The sequence below is a fragment of the Geospiza fortis genome, unplaced genomic scaffold (genome assembly GCF_000277835.1).
Source record: "Geospiza fortis unplaced genomic scaffold, GeoFor_1.0 scaffold55, whole genome shotgun sequence".
NCBI lineage: Eukaryota > Metazoa > Chordata > Aves > Passeriformes > Thraupidae > Geospiza > Geospiza fortis.
This window is the reverse complement of record NW_005054308.1, coordinates 7,922,603-7,937,458: the sequence shown is the minus strand read 5'-3', so window position 1 is coordinate 7,937,458 and position 14,856 is coordinate 7,922,603. Positions and strand designations below refer to the sequence as shown.

The window sequence follows — 14,856 nt, the reverse complement described above, 5'->3', positions numbered from 1 at the left end:
AGCTCTGATCATCGTAGGAAAAGAGTCTCCAGGATATTGCATACCTCAGTTTTCATTAGTTCTGCTCACAGAGCAGCTGGGGCTGGGCCATTGTATGAACTGTGCCTGGTAGAATATAGAAAATTAGGTATTTTACTCATTGCCTTTACTGCTAACATTTTATTTGCTTTTTTCAGTGCTAGCAAGCAGAAGGGTGATATTTTCATGGGCTTGACTATCATGATAAGCCCAAAATCTCATTACTAAAAGTGTAATGCCTGGTTAACAGCCCATCATTTCATCATTTGAACTTGGAATTGCACTCGTTTGCACTGTGCTACATTTATTTGCACAGAAATTGTCTATCTGCAATTCTTCATTCCTGACCTTACTGCCCTGAATTACTTTTGCTTTATTACTTGGCTGTTCCAAAGAACTTCCAGAGAACTTATTTGTCAATTGGTCAGAAAGAAATAAAACAGTCAGAAGGAGTGAAATGTATTTCTTGAAGATGATGTTGCATTTCTTTGGGAAGGATGTGGTTTTGGCAACAAAACATTTGCAACAACTTCCTCCAAGGCTGTCTTTGCAAACAGAAAATGAAGCTGGGGAAAGAGAGGGGTCTTCAGACAGAAGGAAGAAGCATGGGGAATGAGAGATTTAGCAAATGTAAGTGAAGACAAAGTCTGAGGGGAGACTACACCAAATGTTTAGGGGTGTAAAAGCACAGAATTTGTTCTTGCCACTCAGGACCCTGGAACAGAACTGGGCCTTAAGAGTTCCAGGGAATGGCAAAGCAAATAGAATATTGAAATTTCTGGTGATAGTACCATGCTGAGTGTCTTGGAAGAGGAAAGGTGAAAAGAACAGCGTGTTCCAGGGTTTACTGCCCTCTCACTAAATACTTCCCAATGTCCTGTGTAAAACCGCCCAGTGAGCTTGGAATCATCCCCATGTGTCCTGTCAGTGGCTACCAGGGAGGAGAGATCAGCATTTCCCTGTCCATGGCCCCTCCTCAGGAAGCTGCAGAGAGCTCTGAGCTCCTCTCAGCCCCCTTTTCTCCAGTCCTGGAGTCCTCAGCTGCTCCTCACAGGACGTTCATTCCAGCCCCTGCCACCTGCTCAGTTGGTCTCGTCTGAGCACATTCACAGAATCACAGAATTCACAGAATTCACAGAATCACTGGGTTGGAAGAGACCTCCAAGATCATCGAGTCCAACCCAGCCCCAACACCTCAACTAAACCCTGGCACCCAGTGCCACATCCAGGCTTGTTTTAAACACATCCAGGGATGGTGACTTCACCACCTCCCCAGGCAGCCATTCCACAACTTTATCAGTCTTTACATAAAAAACTTTTTCCTGCTATCCAACCTATATTTCCCTTGATGCAGCTTGAGACTGTCATTGCAGTACCTGAATGTCCTTCTTAAATGGTGTGGCCCAGAACTGCCCACAGTGCCTCAAGTGGGGCTGCAGAGCCCTGAGCACAGCAGGAGATTCCCCCTTTGGGCAGTTCCTATCCGGAACTAGCAGCATGTCAAATCTGGAAATGGAGAAATGAGACTTCAGTAGGACTCACTCAGACTCAGGAAAGGATAAGATCTGGTTTCCTATTCTTCCAGTCACTGCCCTGGTGTCTCCATCAGCCAGAATGTCCCATTTTGTGCTGTTTTACTGGATGGTGATACAGATCTTTATGGGTGAGTCCTCACCTGCTTTTTGTGTGTTTGCTCAGGAAATTAACATTGTTTTCAAATGAAAATCAGCAACACTTGTTTTGTGAAAACAAAACAGTGAAAAAAATCATAATTGTATATAGAACTTCAAAAATTTTCTTGTTTACAGAGTTAATACTGCTTGAAGTTTGTGCTTTTTTCACTTCTAAAAATGTGCGCAGTTTCCTCTGTTTTAGTTCCCTTGTTCTTTTCCCTTGCAGAACTCCTGAAGGATGAGAATGGCGTTTTGTTATCTGCTCTTTAACTCAGCTCCATGCTGAGAATGTGTTGTCTTGATGTTCAATAGCCAGTTAAATGCTTCTTTTCTGTTTATCAGTCATACCCTCTGCAACCTCATCAGTAAAGAAGCTTCAGTAAGGAAAAAAATAAAAAGGATTAATGGGGCAAAGATTCCAAATATCTTCTGCAAAGTAGGAAAATTATTCCAGGAATAGATCAAGGGGAAAAAAAAAATCTTCGCAAACATCTGTTTGGGCTGGAGGATGAATGTTTTGGTCCATTCAATGACCAGTTTGTAGGAGAGAAGACAACTACACGAGCAACTATGGGAATTACTGCTTAGTGCCAGCTGCCCCTGAGGGTGGGTTAGAGAGAGACTGAACACAAATATGAGTATACCTGTATATCTGACCAATTATGAATACCCCTTCCTAATTTGAGTGGGATATTAAACATCTGGAGTCCATTTCTCTCTCGCTGATGAAGGACCTAAGAGTAGCAAACCTCACAGACTTCAGTGGGAGCAGCCAGGCAGAGCCTTGGGTCAAACCTGGGTGCCTGGCAGGTCAGGGCCATGGAGAGGATCCCCCTCACAGGAAGAGCAGGGTCTCAGGACACTCCTAATTTCAAAGACATGTTCATTCCCTCCTATTTACTGTTTCCTTTGGAAAATGAGTCTGTAGAAGAGGCTGCACCTGAGAAGTAAGTTATTTAATCCTTATTAAATAAGGATTCATGCTGTTCAATCCAGGCTGCTGCAGTACTGAAGCTCTCCTCAGCAGCCTGCAGTGCAGGCAGATGTTGGCAGCATTAGCTTCACAGAAACTGAAAGAGGATTTGAAACTGCAAAACCTGTAACTTTCTAACAGGAATACTAGAGGGAAACTGCACTGAAGACACTCTTGTGCCTCGTGTCTTGACTCTTCTTCTTTCAAATTATTTACTACTTATTTTATTTACTTAGTTCAGGGATCTGCTTCTTTCAAAGAGAAGAGCAGGCAAATTTTCATTTGTTAAAGGATTGCTTAATGAGGCTGCTTTTGTGCTGTGCAGAAGAGGTCTGAAATAGCAGAAGCCCATTTCTCCTCAAGAAGCAGTGACCTGAATTCTAGCAACAGTTTTAGCTGGTTTTGCACACATCTTTGATGGATCTTCTTGAAAATATGTGTTAACCTGCTCATGACTAACCCCTTCCTCTCACAGAAATACTTTCAAGGTCAACTGAATGTCTGGTTCTGTCTCCATAGAGAGAAGCTGTTTTCTCTGTTTTGCTCTTTCAAGGCAAATGAGCCTTCCCTTTCCAGGGGCCAAAGCCACCATCTCTCAAAGCCTTATCCTGTATTCAGGAATTCAGTTTCTGGCATCTCCTGCCTCCATTTCTCTGCAGAAGCTCCTGCCCTTCAGGCCATATTGCCTGTTTTTTCGTCTGCCTCTATTCTTTCAGCACTTGGAGCTGTGGAAACCTGAATGGGTTGGCTTCTCTTGCCAGTGGGATAAGCAATAATAGATCTGAAATGTCATCCCAATAACAAGTCATGAGGCAGCCTGCCACAGACTAAAGCCTCACCTAGGGAATAGTCCATTAAGGAGAAAACAAAAGGGATGTGGACACAGCTGGAAGCATCTGTTTGCTACCTGGGAGTTGTGCCAAAAAGGAAAGGCATTCAAACAGCTGGCAAAATAGAAATGTTTGGCAAACCAGGGCCAAAGCTGGTGATAATAGAAGCAGCAGCAGCAAGTCCTCTTTGGGGTGAGCAAGCTGGCCATGAGACATCAGATCTGCAGGGTTGGAGGACAGGTTTAGTTGGTCCCCAAGTCCCTCAGTTCCTGCTCCACAGTGTGTAAATGATAACATGGGGGCAAAAGAAAGGTAGGAGGACTGACACAGAGACTGACACATTTCCTGAATGTAAAACAGGAAAGATTTGCTCTTGTGTAGGAACTTTTTTGCGTAGTGCCTTTTCTGAAGAAGAAATCTGTTTTAGGGCAATCTGGGAACTTCATAGATGGTTAAGAGGGAATAATATATAGAAAGATTCAGACCAGATGCCAAGATGGGCATTGGCTGTAAACACCAACCTAAGCTGGTCACTAAGAGTAAGAGGACAAGGAAAGTGTGTATGTGCTCTTTTTAAAATCAGCATAACACCAACAACTAAAGTTTCTCAGTAGACAGAGTTCCACAAGGTAAGTGGGATTAGTTGGCAGGGCTTGCTCTATTCACTTTCTGAGAACAGGTTCCTACAGACAGATCCCACTGCTGTGCCAGTTTAATTAGGCCCTAATTTCACACATGAATAGGTATTTTGGATCCTGCTTTTGAGACTGTCAGTGAAAGGCAACTGCAGCAGCATTTCCTTTTTGAAGGAGGTGATGGTGGGCTGAGAAAACCAGATGTCTTCCACAACAGGATTCTGAACAACTTTCAAACAGCCTCTTCAGAGAGGAGATGGGATGGGAGCAGAGTTCTCAAATTCCATTTGCAGAGGTCTAGTTTGTGCTTGGGCAGCCAGTGACAGACCCCAGCTTTGCTCACCACATATCTGATATATTTTATGAGCCTCTCTCCAGCAGCTGGCCAGGACCAGAGCAAGGAACAAAGCAAAGCCTGAGAGCTCCTGGCTGTTGCCTGTAGTGCCCCTGGGGCACGAGCTGCAGGAGAAGCCTTGGGGATCAGCAGCTGTGGCCTGCAGGCAGGAGGGTTTGGTTGTTTGTCACAGACATATTTTATGAAAAATCCTTTTTGCCAGGATTTTTTCTCCTGAGAAGCTGAGAGGCCACAGAAACAAAATGTAAACAATAATTATCTGCTGCTGAGAAATGCAACAGGTGCATCTGTGATTGGTCTCATGTGGTTGTTTCTAATTAATGGCCAATCACAGTCCAGCTGTCTCAGACTCTCTGGTCAGTCACAAGATTTTGTTATCACTCCATTCTTTCCTATTCCTTGCTAACCTTCTGATGAAATCCTTTCTTCTATTATTTTAGTATAGTTTTAATATATAATTTTCTTTTAATATAATATATATCATAAAATAATAAATCAGCCTTCCGAAACATGGAGCCAAGATTCTCATCTCTTCCCTCGCCCTGCGAAAACCACCACAGTTGTTCACTCCCTGTGTTGTGTAGGCAGAGTCACCATCAGAGACTGACATCGGTCCCCTGTCCTTGTTCTCCCTGGCAGCACCCACGGTGTCTGACACCGTTGTCCGAGGGACAGAGGGACAGCCCGTGACCCTGCCCTGCTCCTACCGCGTGGCGCGGCGCAAGGACATCTCCGACATGTGCTGGGGCAGAGGCCCCTGCCCCAGCTCCAAGTGCACCAACAAAATCCTGCACACCAGTGGCACCAAGGTGACGTTCAGGGCGTCTCAGAGGTACAGCCTGCGCGGGTTTGTCGCCTTTGGGGACGTGTCCCTGACCATCGGGGCGGCCGGGGCGGAGGACGCGGGCGTGTACTGCTGCCGCGTGGAGATCCCCGGCCTCTTCAACGACATCAAACGCAACATTCGGCTGCAGGTGGCCAGAGGTGGGTCTGGGGACCTTGGGGACACGGGCAGCAGGGACAATCCACTCCCTGGGCACTGAAAATTGGGGTCTATCTGCGCTTTTTTGGTTGTTTTGGCCAAAGGTGTTTTTCCTAAATTACATCTTTTTCAAGGGAGATCACAGAATCACAGAATTCACACAGAATCACAAAATTCACACAGAATCACAGGGTTGGAAGAGACCTTCAAGATCATCGAGTCCAACCCGTTCCCTGACACCTCAACTAAACCATGGCACCAAATGCCACATCCAGTCTTTTTTTAGAGTCACAGTCAATGTGCAGTTTAAATTAAAGCAACTCCCTAAATTTTACCCTTTTTTTTGCCTTTCAAATGAATATTTCATTTTTCGCTCTGTAGCTCGGCTTGACTTTTTAAAAGATGATGGAATTAAAAAGGGATTTATAATTTAAAGAGCGCTTGGAGTGAAATTCAGCTTTTCATTTGAGGTTCACCCCAACACTGAAGACTTTAGTTTCATTCCTGTTCTAAGGAAACACATTAGGATGATCCACCCTTAAGGGTGCTTCCTTCCCCTTAAGGGTGAGTCCTCAACATCCACATATTTGGAAATTTTGTCTGTCTTGAAGGGCTTCTTCCCCTTCCTATTATTTTTCTGAGCTGCAGGATAAAGCAAAGTCTTGCACAGAAAAAAATGAGGTGATACCCACCCTCCACAAAGCAGAAAAACATTTTTTTCTGGCTTTTACAGAGTGCAATTGGTGTTTACAGCACATTTGTTTGTCTTTTTAAAACAATACAACAGGAGAAAGGGTGAAAAACGCTGCAATTGATTGTCTGCCCTTGAGGCTGAGGGCAACATGCCATGAAAAAAGAACCAGTTGCAAAAATTAGCAAGACGATTGTAGCTGAAAATTTGAGCTGTTTTATTTATTGTATTTTTATGAGGACATTGAAAAGCAAAATAACAAAGTTTTCAAGTTTTGGGGTTTTACCACACGAGGTTCTGGCCCTTCCATTTCTACAAGATGGTCAAGGAGGGGCTGTTTGAGACTGGTAAAATAAAAGCAAATCTATAAATCTGTGAATTTCTTGGACTGGTCATGCCTTCAGCTAATTAAAACAGTAACTTTCCCACCTTCATTTTCAGTATTTTAGCAGCCAGATCATTTTTATTAATTTCTGCATTGGCTTCCCTCAGGGTTGGTTGTGAATGCTCTGACCTGGCTTTTTCTTTGGTTGTGTTTTTTCCATGCAGCCCCTCCAGTGACCACCACCACCACAGAAGCTCCTGTTTTCTCCAAATATTTTACAGAAACAACTTCTGCCCCTCAAGCAACCTCTGATCTCCAGCCAACACCAGAGACTACAGTCCTGCTGACAACCAGCCCCCTTCCACCAGCAACCACAGCCCCCCGGTCTCCAGCAGTAACTACAGGGGACACCTCTGCTCCTCCAACCATTGCTGGGACAGAAAATGATATTTTTCCTGTGACTGTGGTGGAAACGAGTGCTCCCCCAGATTTTCCAGCCACTTCCCAAGCAGCTGATGTGACAACTGAAGATGACATGTTCTGCTCCACGCTCCCTGGAAGCACAGAGGGTAACCAGCACCAATCCTTCCCTTTTTCTGTGTAGCAGAGATGGTCTGTGTTTGTCTGGCTGGCATCATAGAGACTTTCCAATACTTATATTTATATCTGGGAAGTTCTCTCTGAGATGCCTATGGGTGTGTTTCAGGGGGTTTAGGGAAACACAAGATGTTGTAGATGATTCAAAATTGGGGTGAACAGCCAAGGCAGCAGAGGGTCAGGCTTCCTGCAGAGGAGTTTTAACATGGGGAAATAATGTGGCAGAACCCTCATGAAGTACAACAGAAATAAATGTGAAGCCCAGCACCTGGAGTGGGGTAAGGGAGATTCACTGAACTGTGCACTAATTTTTTTCTTGATTTGGGAAACACAATTGAAATTGCCTGGTGAAAAGTTTAGTTTAGAGTATGTTGTGCTTGAGAAATAGCGACAATTCAAAACATGTTTAAAATTGAGTATTTACATTCTCATCTCATATGAAGGCTGCTGCTGTTATTAGTGATCAAACCATTCGTGGATTGCTACTTCCTCCACATTACTGACTTCATTTCCACAGATTGATGTCTGCACAGATTTGAATGCCATGTGGAGACCCTTGTAATTAGTGATCTTTACAAGCATTACTTTTTCCTCTGTTTCAGTGACCACTGAATTGCCAGGTACACTTCCAGCTGCAGAGGAAACCACCACCTCTGTCCTGATGGAAGAGCTGTCAGTCAGGGGTGAGTAGGATAATTACAAGGTCAGAAGTTACTTGCTCAGAGAAATTTAAAAAAAAAAATCAACAAAACTGTTGAGTATTAAGAGTGCACCAAACATGTACTGATGATTATTCATTGCAGCTGGCAGTATCCAGGGTCCCCACAGAAATTGCCTGAAATCACAATGTAACAACAGCTGAAAAAAACATGGTTTTTATACCTCCAAAGGAAGTTGGTTTTGAATAACTCATGACTGTCAGATATCTCGGGTCTGAGAGAAGTCAAAAACCAAACTTTTCAACATGGCTGAATTCTCAGATATCTGATTTGTCATCACTGTGAGTTCATTGAGATTTCCATTTTAAATCTTTCCAAGTGTTATGCCCCCAACAGAGAATTTAATGCTAAAATTCAAGGATGACATGTTGTATTTGGCCTCCTAGTTCCAGTAAGAGCCGTGAATCTCTCAATTTTTAAACTGACAGTATTTTCATTTTTGCAGGTCTTCTTTTGATAGACCTAAAGACTAACAGCAGAAAGATTGTTCCTTAATGCCCCTGGAGAGGGCTCACAGAAGAGACTAAACTGGTCTCTTGAACATTTGTGAGGGTTTCTCCCTCCAGTCTCACTTGTCACCTGTATTTTGTCATTGTAAATGTCAAGTTTTAAAATGGGTGTTATCTCCAGGATTCTTGGGGCAGCTTGAGTTGTGACAGTGAGCTGGGAAGAGCCACCACCACAGCAGTAACAGCAGAAGATGTACCCTGTTGGTGTGAGTCACTCCCACCTGTGCAAAACCTTGTGTTGAGCTGTCACAAGGTGTGAAAATGCTGCAGCACAATTTGCTGGTGTCTGGTGAGAGCCATAAGCCAAGTCCAGTTCTTGGCTCTGTCTCATCCACAGTGTGAAATAATGCACTAAAGGCACCCAGCTCAGGCTTGCTGTAAGGTGAGGGAAGGCTGATTTGTTGCTGAACATTGTACGGATGTTAGAACAGCAGGAGAGAAACCCAGGGCTAAGAGCCCTCCCTCTCCAAGATCAATTTTTGGCAGATAGGTTGGGTTGCCTGGGGTGGATGGTCCCTGCTGATTAGGCTCTGATTTAATGGCTCTTCTCTCCTCACTTGCTTTCCCCCAGCTACAGCCCTGCCAGCACCAGCCATACTTCAGACCCCAAAAATATCCTTGCTCTTTCAAGTATCCAAGTGAGCAGCGATAGTTGGTCCCATCAGCCAGGCTGCACATGGTGCCATAAAATATAACTTTGACTTGTTGGGCCTGTGTTGTCACTGTTCCATCTGCATTTCTTGTGGATTTGGGGTAGCTCTGAAGCACAGAGCTCTGAGAGAGTGGAGTGTCATTAAACAGGCGTATGACAAAATGCAATGTTCACACATCCCCAGGATTTTCAGTATTTCTTAGGGTTTTATCACCTGTATTTGTTTGGCTGGAGTTCTTATTAGTAAAAATCTCTTTTCTACTCCTGTGCAAATTTCTACTCACACTGGCATGAGCTACCCATGCCCTGTCCATATTTTTGATAAAATACAAGCACATGGGATATGGAGACACATCAACACAGTTCCCAGAGGGGGCTGGTCAGAACTGAGATATTTGGGGCAGATTTGGTTATGAATGAGATAACATACTCTGAGAAGATAAAAAAAAAGAAAAATAGCAATGGGATTATATCTTGGAGAGACACTATTTACAAGAATATGTAGTGACAGGAGAAGGGGGAATGGCTTCAAACTCACTGAGGATAGGTTTGGATGTAGGTTTAGATTGGATATTAGGAAAAATCCTTCCCTGTGAGGGTGAGGAGGCTCTGGCACAGGTTGTCCAGAGAAGCTGTGGCTGCCCCATCCCTGGAAGTGCCCAAGGCCAGGCTGGATGGGACTTGGAGCAACCTGGGACAGCGAAGGTGTCCCTGGGTTTTCCTCTTTTTTGATGAAGGCTGGGGTTTCCCACGGGTTCCTCAGCCACCATTTGTGATGGAAACTGATCCTTCTCTTTTGGTTGCAAGGTGCTTTTGCCCTTCTCATTCCCTGAGAGTTCATTACTCCTTGACTGAAGCAGTGACAGCCACTGCAGCCCTCGCTCCTTCAGGTGCCAGTAATAATTTCAATCTCTTTCATTTTCAGAGCTTTCAGCAAATTCCGATGGCAATGCTGGGAAATATGAAGATAGAGGAGATGAGGCAAAACTTCCTGTAAGTTTCAAGAGTGTTCGAGTAGAAATCAGGACAGCAGGACATGCAAGTGATTTTCAGAGTACTCATACTACAGAGAGAGCTTTTGCAAACAGTAGCTTGAACTTTTATTTAGAAGCTCAGGAACCATCTGCTCCTCTTTTCAGTGGCTAGAGCCAAAGCCTGAGCATTCCATCTGACTTAGGCACCTCAGAAAAAACTGATGCCCTGTGAGACAGGGGAGGTAAGACCCTCGAGGTAAAAGGCAAGCTAGGAGGGTGTTACACCTCGCCCTGTCTCTAAGAGAAGGATGGGGGAGCTCCTACTTCTACTTTGGGCACCTTGTTGAGAAGTTCATGCTAAATGGGCTGAATCTGGCTTCAGTATTTCAGAATAAGGTTTATTAAATACTGAAGGGTAATTAATGTTGTTTATCATGATGTCTCTTCTCAGCACTTTGTACAGGCAAGCTCAGAACAGCATCGCAAACTGCAGCCCAGTGCTCTGAGCACCAGTGCAGCCCATCCTGTGCAAATAGCTCTGAAGGAAGTGTGTTCCCAAAGCCTTTTCAGCCTCTCTCTTCTCCCTTCCAGTTTCCCAGCTCTGCCATTGTCATTGCCTGTGTCATAGCGGGGTCCATCCTTTTGGGCTTGTTGGTTTGGAAACGTGAGTATCCTGCAGCTGAATGATTCCAATGCTGGCCTGATGCTCACATCCTCCTGAGTCCCTGGCTGTTCTGGGAACTCTGCCATGGTCCTGGAGCCAGGGCTGTGTTCATTTTGTGGGAGTTGCTGTCCTTACTCCAGGGCTTTTGCAGCATCAGGGGGTCAGGGAGGGTGAGTGGGAGGGATGCACAGGAGGCAGCCTGTGCAAAGAACCCGTTCCCTCACTTCTTGCAGGGCTGGCCCATCCTGTTGGCTCTCTCTTTATAGTTAAGTGGCTCCATAATTTCCTGGAAATGCCCCCAAAAGACACTGGTGTAACTGAAATCAGGATGGGATCCTTTCTTTCCTGCTTAGCCCACAGAAATTTTGCAGCTTGCTGTCATTGCTTCTGAGCTCGTTTGACAGATACATTGGAATTATAGATCTTATTTTGCCACTGTAACATTAATATTATTTTGCTTCCAGGTAAACAGACAAAGAAGTTTATAGTAAAAAGGTAATCCATTTTGTAATTTCCTATTAAAAGTTCCAGTGTAATTTTTCTTAGAGACAGGAAGGTATATTGGCCACTGATTGTAATGGGTGCAGTATTGGCTTGTGATGCTGATTACCAAAGTTGTATTAGGAGGAAACTTCAGGTAACTTCACTCCAGAAATTCAATAGTGGTTCCTGGATGCTGCTTCTGTGTAGGAATGAACAGAAACCCAGAGCAATGGAGAAATTAAGCGACTGTTACTGCATTGTAGTGACTACAGCTTAAGGAAGTTCTTAATCTGCTTTTATTTTTGATTGAGTACCAGGACATGATACCTTGTGCAAATGTAATTGAAAAGTTCATATCTTCTGGCTTATCTTGAAAAAAAAAAAATCCATCACCCCTTTTCCAAATACCAATAATTTTTCATTGGTAGCTGGTCCTTCACTGCTTGCTCTACATGGGAGACAGGGACTGGGGAGAGATTCTTTTCTGAATCCCACGGTGGTTACCCTGCAGCTGCCATTACAGGGTTTAGACAACCCTTCCCTATCCATGAGAAGGATGCAAGACAGGCAAATACCTCCCTGCTGTAGAAAGTAGGAGCTACTTCATTGCAGTCATTGGGCTCAGTAGCTTCAGGTTTCCATTGCCATGGGAATTTGCTGATGCTACAAATAAAAAAGAATGCTCTGGAGCAGCAATGTCCTTTTGCCCTATCCATCGTGATCTGTGCTTCTCACTGCAGTGTTGGACCACCAGAAGAGACTGACAAAGTTTTCAGTGGTGCTGAAGGAGAAAACAACATTTTTTCCCTGTGAAGAGCTCCTACATCACCTGCGGATGCCATGGGAAATAAAAAGGGCCTGATCCATGCTGCACTGAGAGATACTTGTGAGCCCTCAAAATATCAGCGGGTAAAAAACAAAGGCCAAAGCTCCCACCATGAAAATTTAAAATCTTTGTGCAAATTTTCCCACATCACCCTTAAAACTCACTGCATAAAGAAGCTTATTTGAGAAGGGTCTTTATGCATTATTCATGGATGCTTCTGGCATCTGCCTTCTTACTAGCACCACGTTGCACAATTGAATTTGTTTTTCTCCATTTTTACTAATGCTCTTCCTTGAATACAACTTGTACTCTGAGGAGCAGAAGAGATCACATGGAAGGCTGCCTATCTTCAAATTGCCATAAAGAAAGAAAAGGAATCATAAAATACAGATTTTAATGCTTTTATGTAATCAACAGAAAAATTAAGCAACAAGAATACTGTGAGTTTAAATCAAAAATGCAGATTACTTAAGGGGTATCACGACTGCCTGTGATTCAGCATGTTTGAATAACCCTTGGAGAATATGTTAATAAACTCTGTAATCTTTTGCTGGCAATTGGACTTTTTATGCCACATCCTAAGGCATTTCAACAGGAGTTAGGTATTTCCCAGGTGTGGAAATGACTGGTGTGCTGTCTCAGCCCTCCAAAGAAATACTGCAGCATTAGCAGAGGTGGGAGAATGCCCAGAAGACCAAATTAGAGGGGAATTTCTCTACCTTGCCCCCACAAACCCAGGTACCACTCATTCCAAAATCTGTTAGGGAAGAGGGATTGTCCATGGAGGCTGGGGGATCACTGAAGGATACACTGCAGAGCTGTTGTGTAATCCCCTGGGTTCCTCACCCATCCTGCTGCAGTGATTTTTGGACAAATCCCAAACCATGAAGGGTTTGTTCTCTCCACTGCCTGGAGCTCACCAGTGCCAGCCTTGGCACCTCTGGGCAATGAGGATAAGAGCCCATTGTGGGGACAGCAGTGGATCAGGAGCCAGCAGGGTCTGGCAGCTCTGGATTTCCCCTCTGGCTGTGCTCAGGGCTGTGTTGAGACTCTGAGCTCTCCAGCACCCTGTGGGCTGGGCAGACAGGGCAGGTTCCTCTTTGGGGTCCCTCTTGGTGTCTCCTGGGTTCAGAGCCCAGTCTGGAGGTGCTGTGGGTGGCACAGGAGAGTCCCCAGACAGGGGACATGGCCTGTGGGCTCCCAGGCTGGGTTTGCTCAGCTGAGCCTGTGTCTGTCCCACACCAGTGACTGGGGCTGTCACCACCCCGGCACAGAGCACAGGGACCTGGCATCTCTCACTTCTAGGCATGAATCCCACACAAACCCGGGAGGAATGAAAGGAAACAAGCAAAAAAGAAAATCCCAAACAGTTTTGATGCAGTCCTTTGAAAACGACAAACTTTTCTTTTTGCCTTTTTCCCCCCCACCCAATTAAACCTGCTAATTAAGTCAACAATATCTCCATTGCAGCTTCCAACTGGCAGAGTTGGGCCAATCCTTTTGCTCTTACTAATTAGCTCCTCACTAATGATTTCATTACAGCAGAGCTGGGCGTTGCTTGGGAAGGTTCTAGCACATTTGCTGTGGTGCTGGCTGGACTTAAAAGCCCTGGTTTTGGGGACTTGCACAAGGAGAGAAGAGATGGGAGCCAGCAAAGTGAGTTTGATCTGATCAGCCATGTGGAAATACAGCCCTGAGAAGCTGCAGGGAAGCTGTAAGTGTAACTTATACCACTGAGCATTCTTATTTAGCTTTTTATTCAGCCCAATTATTGAGGCAGAGCCTTGGGTTTAGAATGGCAATTGGAGGCAAGGATTTGGGGAGGGTTGTATTTAAATGAAAATTCATTGGAGTTATTTGTGAGGACTGGGGCTGTCAGTGTGTTCAGGGAAAGGTTAAAGTGAGCCTTTTAAATGTAGCTGGAGGAAATGCTGCTTTCCAAAAGCAACAGAAGCCCAGAATGCAGTCTCTGGGTCTAGTGGAGAAAAACTGGATGAAAGCAGCAAGGTTTTAGAAAGAAAAGGCTGTGGGAGAGGATGTCATTGGCATCTGGAAATGTTGGCCTTTATTTTTAAGACTTTTACCTTGAAGGCAAAAAAAAAAAAATACACTTGAGTTAAGATAAAGCACTGTAGCCAAAAAACCCTCTGGTAACAGATTAAAGCAACACACAGAGGGCAGAGGAGCAAAGCCATTTGCTTTAAAACCACCCTGCATTTCCCCAACGCTGCAGCCCCTCCATCCTGGCCTCCCACCACCTCTCAAACTGCCAAGCACCACGAGCTGAAATTACCAGGGGTGAGGCCTCTCCCCAGCACTTGGAGCTGCTGGAGTTATCTCAGCATTTATGGACTTGCACAGGGAGCCTGGGGCAGAGCAAAGCAGGTTTTAATTTGTTTAGAGTCCATGTCAAGCCCAAATGTTGTTATATCTGGAGAGTCTGGCTTGGCTCTGTGGAGCAAGGTGGTTAATTAATGGAGGATTTAGCTTTTGGTCCAAGTAATAATTTTTACTGGTCCCCAGTACTTTGTGGACAATTGTCTGTATCAAAATGACTGATTAAAGAGGGTAAAGGAGGTCTGACGTGAGGAGATAATGACTGAACTGCCAGATTAGTATGGAGGAGGTACAGAAAAGCAATTAAAAAGGCAGATTTGAATATTTTGGGATATGGGGTTGACTAATGAGGAAACAGGAGGAAATAAAAAAAAAAGAAAGGCAAGTGCTGAGTTAGGAATACAAACCCTTTAAAGAGAAACCAGAGGAATGAATTAAATATCATTTTGAGATTAATAAGAGACCTCTCTTAATAGACTTTATGGGAACTGACTGTTCTCATGGTCCCTTTCCATCTCAGCAGCACATTTCATTATGTTTCCAGGTTTGTTTCTTAGCCTTAATGTGCTTTTCTAGGCATTTTTTAAGGTTAATATAAATAAATCTCTTGGTT

At 44.4% G+C, this 14,856-nt stretch overlaps 1 protein-coding gene across 1 annotated transcript in view; it reads left to right on the top strand.

Moving 5' to 3' along the window:
* Nucleotides 1-12,385, top strand: part of HAVCR2 (hepatitis A virus cellular receptor 2) — a 20,727-nt gene extending 8,342 nt beyond the window's left edge. The window contains exons 9-16 of the mRNA XM_031055203.1: nt 1,544-1,681; nt 5,124-5,468; nt 6,707-7,051; nt 7,682-7,762; nt 9,885-9,952; nt 10,525-10,597; nt 11,062-11,092; nt 11,821-12,385. Coding sequence (XP_030911063.1) covers nt 1,544-1,681; nt 5,124-5,468; nt 6,707-7,051; nt 7,682-7,762; nt 9,885-9,952; nt 10,525-10,597; nt 11,062-11,092; nt 11,821-11,893 — 1,154 coding nt within the window. The 3' untranslated portion in view covers nt 11,894-12,385. The remainder of the gene's footprint in view (nt 1-1,543; nt 1,682-5,123; nt 5,469-6,706; nt 7,052-7,681; nt 7,763-9,884; nt 9,953-10,524; nt 10,598-11,061; nt 11,093-11,820) is intronic.
* Nucleotides 12,386-14,856: the final 2,471 nt, after the last annotated feature.